This window comes from Rhamphochromis longiceps, linkage group LG13 (genome assembly GCF_057381845.1).
Source record: "Rhamphochromis longiceps isolate RC_006_pf linkage group LG13, R_longiceps_female_GT1.1, whole genome shotgun sequence".
NCBI classification, from domain to species: domain Eukaryota; kingdom Metazoa; phylum Chordata; class Actinopteri; order Cichliformes; family Cichlidae; genus Rhamphochromis; species Rhamphochromis longiceps.
The window spans coordinates 25,658,617-25,670,834 of record NC_140569.1 but is presented as its reverse complement, the minus strand read 5'-3'; the positions used below and the strand labels follow the sequence as shown (position 1 = coordinate 25,670,834).

Sequence of the window (12,218 nt, the reverse complement as noted above, 5' to 3'; positions counted from 1 at the left end):
TTTAGCATTTAGAACAGGTTGTTCACCAATTAGGAGGTTGGTAGATTGATTCCCCAGCTATTGCAGGAACTTGGGTATATAAAAACGTGCTGGTCTGATTGGGTGAATGAGGCGTGTGAGTTTGGGAGCTCACAGTAGAAAAGCACTATATGAGAACCAGTCTATTTAACATTTACACTGCAGCATAGATTCAGTTTAATACCACCCATAGAAAAAGTCTACACTGTTGGAAAGATAGTTTTAAAGGTATAACGTTTGCTTTAGAAAATTTTCATGCAGAACGCATGACACTGCTGCTAAACAGCAGTATATACAGACAAGAAAAAGAAGTCACTGAAAAGAAAAAATGACAGATGGTTAAAAAATCTTAAAATAAAACTTGCAATGATTTTGTTAGGTTTTTCTTTTTAGGTTGATGTTGTTGCAACACATTTCACATTAGAACATGACAGATGTGCCCAGGATTAAGTTGGCTAACTAAGGCTAAAACTGCTTTAGTTAGTTCATAATAATTTCGCTTCATGCAGCACTTTTCAGAAATAGATGTTGGAAATATTTGGGGGGAAATTTTTGTGGTTGGCTGAAGTAATAAACTGTTACCTTTAAGAATGACATGTTTTTTAAAAAACACAATCGTAACATGTTATTATGGATTAACAATTCCACAATATATAGCTCTTATATTTACAGATAACGCTGAAAGCTATTGTTCCAAACCTGGTCTCGACTACAGTTTGACAATGAAATATATCAAATTACTGTACATCAACTGTTATTTGAGTGGTGAAAATGTTACTTTTCTCCTGGACAAAAATTAAATATTGAGTGGCTTGGAGGGCACATTCCTGGAAAACATGCCAAAAGGCTGCATTGGAAATGCATACTGTGGGTAACATTTCACTCCACCACACCACCAGTATCATTTATCATTCCAAACTGAGTAAGACACAGCATACCGTGCGGGCAGGAAAGCAATGACAAAGTCAGATACTTAGAAAGAAAAAAGACGAGTGAAAATTAAGCGTGTTCACGATGTTTAGCATTCGAGAAAAAGCGGAAGCAATGTTGCAATGACGACCTGTGTGTTAAGCGTTTGCACGGGCCATAATAGCACTAACATATCACGTGCTAGGTAAGCGCAGACAATATAGCACAGCACAGCGTCATGATGGATGGTGTGTTTGCAGACACTGCTGAACTGTGGACCCCATTATTTCCTGGGGGAGGAAAGGGGGAGCAAAGCACCACCGGGGAGAGATAAGGGATGATTGACTAAACCAAAACAGAGGTCCCTCTTGGATGGCAGTCTGCTGGCATTATTGGTAAGCCATTGTGGGAGTCAATGCACCACCTCAATGACAGCAGCGAGCTGTCACAAGATGTAAAAAGATCAAGTGTATCCCCTTCCTAAACTGAGGTAGGCGAAGACTCTTCATGTGGAGAGGAAAAACTTCCAGTCATTAAGAATATCTCCCGGACATGTTAGGACTCATCTCCTGCCGAGATCGGATGGTTCAAACCTCAGCAGGAAGGAATACTTCACATCTGCAGCTGGTAGATAGGATTTATAAAACCAAGACACGCATGCACAGCCAGAGACACAGTCACTGTCGTGCACAAAGCACATCCACCAACTCAAACTCACAGTGACAGATGCAAAAGCAGTTGCCAGAGATTCAAAAAGAACACATACACAGCTTTCTGATTTGGCTAAATGAGGACTAAACGTGGGAGTAAAAACAGACCAATGGGCTGCCCCGCTAGGAGTAACAATAACAAACATCTAGAGCATGCATGCTGCCGAGAGACGGTCCCAGATACCAGCTGATATGCTAAAAACAACTAAATAAACACTCGGAGGAACTTCTCCTGTCATTTTCTCCTGACAGTACCCTAATTACCCTTTCTGTTTTTAAAAAAAAAATCACTACTCATATTTATTTACTTCTTCTTTTATGTCTTCTGTTCTGTTCCAACATCCTTTGTCCACAGAAAACACAAAGGACGGGCAAAAGATTCCTGGGCATGTTCCAGTCCTGTTAAAGCCCTCCAGTGTGTTGAGGTATTTAATATGTCAAAAAAATTAAGGGTTCACAATTGTTCTAAATGCTTTTGACTATGCTTCCTGATGAGCAAGTAAAAGATTCAGGGAGAGATAGACCCTTTCAAGGCTAACACTAAATACTTGAAAACATAGCAACTTTCTTGAACTCAGTGTTTTGCTTTTTTTTCTATATATTTAAATATATATTTATATATTAAATATATATTTAAATATATTTAAATGTGACAAAAAATGTGACAATTGAGTTTTTGATTGAATGTTTGGCTGATTACTTTAGAGCACGTGTGAGCTCTTTGCACCATGTTGAAAACGTGTGTTAAAACTGTGAGATCTTAAGATTTTTTTCTGCAAGAATGGGACAAAACTTTAAGTTTAATATTATTCAGCAGGTTTAAAAAATTTCACACATAACTGTTAAAAACATTTCATCTTTAAAATGTTACACATATTAGATTCCTGCATGTTCAAAAATAGATGTTGCTGTCCACCAAAACAGAGCGGTTTGGTGGACAGCAACATAGGTCAAATCAAAGTAGTGCAAAGATCATTTTAAGTATATTTATAATATACAGTATATATACAGTATAATATAACATCTATGTGGTAGGAGGAGCAGGTGTTAGTGTTAGGAAATGCTACCACAGTGTAGTTGGAACCTTAAAATGAGAGAAAATGTATTGCTGGATGATGCAGAAGCTCAGAGCCAAAGATGGGGGAGTCTGTACCTCAGTCAGTGGTTCACACCAGTAGTGTCAGCCAGGTATGAGGTTTTTCTCTCCAAGCAGGTAATAGTCTGGCCAATTATTTGATCAGCAGCAGAAAAAAAGCAGTCCTCATCTGCAGCCAGGTGCAACAAATGGGGAATTAGATATGATTTCCAAATGCCTCTCAAGGAAGAGAAAAGCCTCAAAGGAGCATTCATGTTTCTTTAGTCATTTTCTGAACATTAAAATCAGTCATGTCTGCTTCCCGAGAGATTTTCATTGCTGCAGAAATATGGTTCAAAACACTATAGTGCTACACTGAAAATGTTATTTTCAAGGTAGCACAACTGACCTTGAAGTCTGTCTTATCTTTCCAACAAATCTTAACAAAAGAAAGTCATTTGCACACTTGACTAAACATCAATACAACTTCAATACAACAAAATCTTTAAAAGGATAACTTTAGAATTTGTACTGATGTAACATAAGTAAGACAACTGAAGTGTCAATAAAACATAGGCAAATTTACACCCTTTTTCAGGGCATTCATGCATGCCTAAATCCTGTTTCAGTGACTCTAAAAATAACTGATATTTTTGCATCTCTGTGTGTGGAGTGAAGCTGTGGAACAGACTAAGTAAAGAGATGAAGCAATGTCCGAGCATGGCACAGTTTAAACAGCGGTCTAAGGATATGGTTTTTGCAGGGTACAGGGAGGAGGGAGAGATTTGATGGGGTGTTCTTGTCCAATATTTTCATGTGTGTGCAGGTGCACGGGTATGTTGGTATGGGTATATATATCTGTAGGTTGTGTATCCTTTGAGGTGTTACTGGGGTTATTGAAAATGTGTATATGTGTGTATGTGTATATATATATGTATGGATAGATAGAAAGATATATATATATATATATATATATATATATTAGGGGTGCAACGATACACAAAATTCACGGTTCGGTTCGATACTTTGGTGTCACGGTTCGATATTTTTTCGATACAAAAAAAATGTTCATGCCTTTTTAATTTGTCATTTATTAAAATTATAAATATATATTTTAACTCAAAAGTACAGTTTTTAAATTTAACCCTAACCCTTGTGCGTGTTTTTTATTTTGACAGCGAATGCGCACCTGCGGACCACTTATGTGCAGCCCTGGTTATTTAGCTCGTCATATCGCAGCCACAGAAATTCTTTTGTCCATGAAACCATAAAGCTGCACTTTCTTTTTGCCTTATAGTCTGATTTGTCACAACTTCTCCGTTTTGTGGTAAGCTTTTCTTTGGCTGTCACTTCTTCACCCTGACCTGTCTTATTTGGCTCAGCAGAACTAAAATATATATCCTGCTGCTTTTACACACGCACTCACATAAGCTCAGCGATTCTCTGCGCGATCAACCTCTCATATGTTTAAGCTGAGGGAGATTTCACTTGTCATGTTTGCATAGTAAGCTAACGATTAATAAGACGATGTCAGAGGAATTGGTGCACAAATTATCATCACTCACAGATCAGTGCTGTCGCTCTCTATACACAGTTCGCACGATTGCAAAGTGAAAGCAAAAAAACAAGCGCAAATTCAAACGCGACTTCAATATGTCACATATTGACAGTGGCTCACCGATGCCAATGACATAATTACCCAGCTACATTTCTGAAAGAATGCAAAAGCATTGACATATATTTTTCCTTCCTACAATAGCCCGACGGGCAGGGCAGAGAGATTTTGGTAGAGTGACTGGCTGCTCCCATTTGGGATTAGAACGATGCCAATTTATCCCATAGTTTAGCCAATAAAGCATATACGCAGCCAATCAACGTCATTGACAGGCTATGACAGCGTCCTTATGTGCCGACACCGGTGTTTTAGTTAGCAAAGCGGCGTGGCTGATGTGGAGTGAAGCCACGTTAATGACAACGTGTACAACCATTGGAGATGTGAGCAGGACAGACGGAACAATTGATGGAAAAAGTGTGGACTTTATACCAGTTTTTAAATTGTGTTGATAGGCCACGTAAAACCAGAGTTATGATAAACAAAAATATGCAATGTTTGGTTTTCTTCCTGAATACTATCGTTGTTTATATTTACTGCGGGAAGAAACGGTAAAAACGGCATTTTATAAGAAAAAAGGCTCGAAAGCTCTCTCCGCCTATGAGCAAAAACAAACCCCACCCCCCTCTTCCTTTCCTATTCGTCCAAAAAAGTACCATGTTGATCAATCAAAAAATGATATGGCAATGTGGCATCTAGTTGTTAAGAAACGGGGTGAATTTTTAGGACTGACGGCGGTGCTTTGAGATATGAGAGATTTGCGCAATTTAGCGCAAATCTTGTGCAGTTAGTGTGTAGTGTAGTCAATAGTTTTATTGTGTGTGTCAGAACAATGAGGCGACTACTGAATGTTACAGGTGTTACAGGAGTGATACATCTCCTGTTGTCAGGCCTGCAGGTATACGGCTGTTGTTCTCCTTTATCTCATAGTGGACAGAAACTAGAAATAATTGGTGTGGCATCAGCTGATTGTTCTGTAAATAGTTTGAAATGTTTATTTAAAAATGCCTTGGCTGCATTAAAAAAAAAATAGCTGCAAAAAACTTTGTTGTTTGCCAAACTGAGTTACTTTTTTGAAGAAGTAACTATATAATTAATTGCCCAACATTGGTCATTATATATTGTATTTTGGAGACAGAGAGTTACAGATTCTCTCCCAGACCACAGACTCATATTACAAGTCAGAGCCTTATAAAAAAAAAAGAAAAAAAAGAAAGAAAGTTGAACTCCAATTTTGAAAACACAAGTTATTTTTACTTCCAATAGTGTTAACATACTACACAGGTCAATGACTAGATTTTTTTTAAATTTTCATTGTAAGTGGGCTAAAGCAGTTAATTAAAAGTAGTCTAACATAAATGTAAATGCTGTAATTTGATTATTTTAATAAACCATGTAACTTGGATGGATTAGATGCCGGCGTGACCACAGTGCACGCGTCTGATGTCGCTCACAGTGGTCCAAGGGACCGCTCAGGGAGTTTGTGTGTTCGCTCAGACACGTGAAAAATTAGAGGGAACATTGGTCGGAAGGCTACCTCATATGTTAATGGCCAACAGCAAATTCAATTAGAATATTATCATACGTTGATTTGAATCAAATTATGCCTTTATTGAGTTGGAATGTTTTTTCAGTGTTACATTTATCTTTTTATTGACAGCACAAGGGCACAGAGGAAGAGAATGAGAGCAGGATGGTGACAGCAAAAGAGAGAGAGAGCAAAAAGAAAGAAGTAAGAGTCAAAATCAACCGCATAGTTATAAATCCAAAGTATCTTCTGTTTTGACCACATTCACTATATTTATATCATTACACTGGGACTTTTTAGGACAACCTGACAATAAAGATTTGCAAAATTGAACAAGTCCAGGTTTATGATAGATTGTTTTTTTTAAAATATCTGAATAATGTTGCGTTGATGACTTGGTTGAGTGCCTGTATGTGGTTAAGAAACTGGTATAATGTTGTGCATGTTTCTCCTTTGATATTGCATCTCCTCTACTACAAATAGTTAACTGGCTGTAGAAAATTCTTGTCAACATGATATTTGTCTTAGGTTTGACAATAAGGGTGCACCCTAAAACGGGTGTGTTATTGAAATCTGGGATTATTTTTCTGAATGATTCAGAGACACTATAATAGGTAATACAACTATTTAGGTTGCAGAAAGTTGACAACATGTGCCAACAGCATATTCCCTTTAACCCTTTATATTAACTTCAAGCACACTATGATTGGGGGCTGAGCTCCCCTAAATCTAAATGCTTGATTCCACAATCGCCCCTGCCATGACCTGTTTAATACCAAATTTGTCTATGCCGGTTCAAACACTTGCTTTTAGATGTCAGATAAAGACAACTCTATCAAAAAGTATTGATCCAGTAAAAATAAAAACCATTCACATTAGGACACCATCAACCCACAACAACCCACAAAAATTATAAATACCGCTTTTTCAATGCATGCGGGCAAGCTGACAGAGCCGATCGACCGAATTAGAAGGCTGAGAAAGAGACAGTGTCCAGAAAACAGAGAGTTGACGAGCCACAGTTAATGCAGAGCATGCTTGACAGTGGGGAATTGGCTGGGGAGAGTACACAGACATTATCAACACATTTAGGGGAACACTTTAATAAGTTCTTCCTTGGGGCTACCTCTTGCTCTTTAATTATTATTGAATTGGGTACGCCACAGAGCTAATTAAAAGTGCAAGGTATTTACTGTGGCAGTCGAGGAATGTGAGGGTGCAGAGGAGAGCAAGAGAGAAACGGGAGAGGGAAGACGTTCTGACAGAAGGTTGTTATTTTAATTGTTTTAATAGTGTCCTGGTAATGGGAGATGCAGCTATGGCTGTACATCCTTCATGCAGACTAAAGGAGAGAGGGAGGGGGGGAAAGTGACTCGAAGAGCCATGCTTCAGGTCTCGTTTAGCTTCTTCTAAAATCAGACAGAAAACATGAGAAAGAAGAAAATACACTGTAAGATAGGAAGATCTAGTTTGGCTAATAAAAAACCTGGCATATATATCATATATGCCAGTCATGTATGTCCATTATGTGATCTATAGGAAATAAAGACTTTTTTCTCTGTTCAGGTTGATGATGAATATGATCAACTTACAATAACTCAAAGGGTTGCTTCAGAAACACATCTCCTACATTCATGCAAACAGCACACAGAAGCTTATCTCCTGTTGTTTTCTTGGACCTCTGAGGATTCTCACTTCCTTGGTAAAAAAAAAAAAAAAAAGAAAAGAAAAGAAATTATTTTGAATGATTATAAAAAAACCTTATCCCACATAAATGATCATGGGTTGGCATGAGGTTAAAGCACGAGCCAAATTGTTGAACAGAACGAGGCAGCAAAGCCTTTTGCTTAATTGGCATAAACTACAAGACATACATCAACCTTCCCAGCAGAGTGTGGAAGTTTTTGCGACAAATGTTGTGTTTCCACAAGTTAATTACATAGTAGAGAGCTTAATCTGCCGAATCAGGGCAAAGTGGATTAGGAGATGAGAGCATTTAATCAAAGTGTTCTCTCTGTCTAATTACACATCCCATTTCCTGACACAACACACACTGTTATCTGCCATTGCATTTAAACACCAGCTCTTCTGTTTAGCTGCCCTCCCCTCCAAGACTGAATGATCGCACTGCCTGGATGTGACAAAATAAATAAATGAATAAAAGTCACTGAATGTGAACACATGTAGACTCGAACTAAACAGAGATGCGCACACAAACACACGGACATGCAGAGACTGAACATAAATGCGGAGAGGATTTGGTTCCAAACAAAACATTAAAATATATGTTATAACATGTATCACTGTATAACTGCAGTGTACAGCAGACCACTAATGCAACATAATCACAAGCATCGTTCATGCCAGGGTGGGCAAAAGATTTCTCCTGGGTCCTCCTCACTCGTGTTTTAAACTGAAATTGTTCTTATTTTGGGCATGAAAAACAATGGAACCTCTGTTGGACTCAAAATAATCAGTATAAGGAGAAATCTGAAGAAGAAAGCGTAGGAAAGAAACAAGCTTTCTGGTTTCTGTTTGCTTGCAGACTGATTTCTGCTGACCAGTCATGCGTTTGTGTTTGGTGCAAAAAGAACTGTAGTTGCTGAAATATAATCTCAAAACTACTGTCTATCACCTGACCACAATTTTGCTTCCTAAAAGCAAAATTTTATTTATTCAAAATGGTCAGAGCACGTAGCAGGAAGATTTGGCTCACCGACTATATTGGAAGCGCCCACAAGTTAGCCGTTGTCCCCGGAGTCATTTGACCAGCCAGTATGTTGACAGTATACAGTATATGTCACTTGTGTGAGTTCACACCAAGTCACAGCGTAATCCCACTGTGTTACATATGCATCTTCAGCACACATCTGCGCAGCATCCTTCAAACAACTTGTGCCAGTTCCCAAATCAAATCCCTTGCTGCTGAGAGGAGGAGAGAAGTGAGTGAAATATCCATGTTTGGATGTGTTCCCTCATCTGCCTGATAAATATTGTATTGAATGGGTTTTTGCATGGTGTACGAAGGCATGAGGATACTGACTTAGAGGCCATGTGCTGAAGTTACCGATCTGCTGAAAAGACAAGGCCAAATAAAAGGTGTTTTAAGTGTCTCCACGAGTATCCATGTACAGCAATTTTCCCAGGCTGTTTTTCTTGTACCTGTTATACTAATTCTTGGTGTCATCTCAGACAGCCCGCTCACACGAACCACTGTTACACCACCACAATGACTTAATCCAGCAACCTCCATGGTAACCGAATGTAACCAATCACTGTGGCTGTGGAAACCTGATCATTGCGCTCAAGTTGAGCAGTTTGGCTTCCAGTCAGCCAGACAGGTGCTCATTTACGTTCATCAAATTTGTGTGAAAATAATGGTCTAATGAAGTACAGAGGAACATATTAAGTTTTGAATATGATTAAATCGCCTCCACTGTGCCCTGAAAGGCCAATTTAACACTTCTTTATTCTTTGCACAATCTTTGCACCGAACCTTGAGATGAGAAAATATGCGGGTTCTTTTTCATTATGGCCTTTTATTCAAATGAAAAGCAAGCGTAACGTCAATCCAGTGCAGCTGTAATTGCTTCTGTACACCTACACTTGTAGGTGTTTAGGTTGAAAAAGAATCTTAAGCTATTATTCACTAGGTCACATCCTTTCCTCACATAACACACCAACATTTGACTCATAGGCTCGTGTGGTTGTGTGAGTACATTTGTGTGTTTACGTGTTTATGAATTGGAAGGCCTCCTAGAGGAGGACATCTGCTGAGCTAATAAACGATAATCTTGACAAATTGTCACTGTCTGATCATTCAAGCCGGCTTCACAATCACATTACTGAGTAAGCCATTACAGACCGGGCCAAGGACATGACTGACAGCTCTCTAAACCAATGGAGGGCGTTGCTGTACCAACGTCCAGCTGCTTGAGAGGAGGACAATAATTCATGGCCTAAGAGCAATTGGAATGTGGAATGGAGTAGTTAGGGAAATTAGTAATGCCACCCACTAACATATCCATGCCCTTCACTGGTTAGAACAGCAGCTGAGTTTATGAAGAGATGGCCTTCCGCCAGAACCGACTTTGTCCTTTTGGATAAATATGGCACACCAGGCAACTATTGAGGGCAACGGTGTTTGAGGTCATGATTATGCAGATTTACAGTAGGTCCTATTGTGGGATACAGTAGTCTGTCCTGGCTATAGTACAAAACATTTAACTGAGATGATGACACTGGAGATGACATTGACAGCTTGATGGTGCATTTTAAAAACGCAAGACAATGCCCGTGACATGCAACCACTCGCAGAAAACAGCTCTCAGGGTGTAGACATAAGTGAACAATTTAAGACTCAGACTAGGAGTGTTGACAGACTGGTAGAGTGTAAAGGTCATGTGATAAAAAACAAACTCCTAGAAAATCAATCCACTATAAAGGATTTTAATTCCAAGCCACTGACACCCTCAGAGATGATGAAAAGCCTGACATCTTCAAATTGCCCTGTCAATCACCACAACCAACAGAAATGACATGGAAAAAAAAAAAAATAAATACAGGGTATAATAGAGCCAAAACTAGTGGGACACGTAATGAACAAGCTTATAATCACACAAAGGTACCCGATGTGGACGAGTTCTTTCAGACATCAACATCAAGAGGAGCTGTTGTGCAAGCTTAATATTATATAGCATAAAGAATCATTCAGACAACCAGACTCATACATATACACGCATCATGATAACGGACATCCATTTCCATCACTGTCAGCGTTTTTTATGACATTCCTCTTGACTTGCTTTTTCTTCCGCGATTTGTATTCAAGGAAGAGAGGACGGAACATATCTGTGCAGCGAGTACAGTGACGAAGCCAAAACAAAGACTAACTTACTTTAGACCTTGTAGACGCATCACACATAACAGTGTATCCCAGCCTTTTGGAGCCACAGCACATATTTTACATTAGAAAAATCACACTGCCAAACAAAAATGTCACAAAAAGTACATTTTCAAAATACGAAGTATAAAAATGTACTGATGTGTGCTGAATCTACTCACCAATAGGTGTGTCTTCATAGATGAGAAGGTAGGTCGAGAAGAAGTAGTTCAGGAAACGTGGTGGCTGGTTGGAGCCTTTGGGGAGAACAGAACAATTCAAGATACATTTCACTTTTTTTTTTAGAAAACTTGTCCTAAAAACAACAAAAAGAATATTTTAGAAATCTATTAAAAACTTGAACTTTTAATCCCAGGTTAACTTCTTCTCTCAGAAGTCAGAAGTTTACCACTAAAAGCATTTTTAATGTTCACGAATTTAAGTAATAACTGCAATTTGGCATTTTTATCAAAAAATAATAATGTGCTTTGATGAATTTGAGAATTCATGAATAGCAAGTGTTGCTCATGGTCTCTGATTGGTCTTCCTGTAATATTTTTGCACATAGCTGCTTTTGTTAAAATAAAAAAAGGGGCAACAGCATGTTTTGATTTCTCTCCCTCTCAAATATTTATACAGCAAACATCATAATATGAATGTCTATAAATCAAACTGCACCACAGCTGTGTGTTCAGTTCATGATGTTAGTCTTGCAGGCAGCATTAAACTTTGATTTGACTGCAAAATCAAACTTTGGACATTTTCTATTTTCCCACCATTTATCTTGGATTTTGTAATCAAAGCTTTCTTTAATAACCTCAAGGAAGCTTTTGTGCAAGTTGGGTGTTTGGGTTTTTCCTGCTGTTCTGTCCGTGTTCGCTTCCCAAATCTCTCCCTCAATTTTCTCAACTGCTTATCCTTCTCAGTGCCACTGGGTACCTGGAGCCTATCCTAGCTGTTAATGGATGTGGGCCGGGATACATCCTGGAGAGATCGCCAGTCTATCACAGGGCTAGTCTTTCCTCATCCTTGATTTTGTTATCGTCACTCATCCAATTTTCTTCTCGCCTGCCTTTTATGATCCAATCAGCTTCTCTTCCCTGGTCTTTGATGGTGAATCGTTCATATTGTGTCCTACATGTCTACCACCTGTCCCACAATCGCTACCAGAGTCTAGACTCCTGGTGTCCTATCCTAAATGCCCAAATAACAATTTTTTATTATTATTTTAATATTATAAAAACTTTACATGAATATTTTTTTAATTTTAATGGTGCACATCTAGTGCAACGTGTAGGTACTGTGGTATAAAATGCGTCAATAGCTGCACTTTTTAAAAATGAGCTACTTTTTAATTCCTTTAAGATAAAGGAATTAAAAAGTAGTGGAGCAGTGGAGCTTTATCTTTGATAAAGCTCCACTGCAGCTTTATCTTTGATGTCTTCTCTTTGTATTAATTTTTAATGACAACTGCTTAAATTTAA

At 38.5% G+C, this 12,218-nt stretch overlaps 1 protein-coding gene across 1 annotated transcript in view; it reads right to left on the bottom strand.

Annotated features, from left to right (window-relative positions):
- cdh23 (cadherin-related 23) overlaps positions 1-12,218 on the bottom strand; it is a 197,629-nt gene that overhangs the window by 169,678 nt on the left and 15,733 nt on the right. Inside the window, exon 3 of the mRNA XM_085428695.1 lies at positions 10,917-10,991. Within this exon, the coding sequence (XP_085284821.1) occupies positions 10,917-10,991 (75 nt within the window). The remainder of the gene's footprint in view (positions 1-10,916; positions 10,992-12,218) is intronic.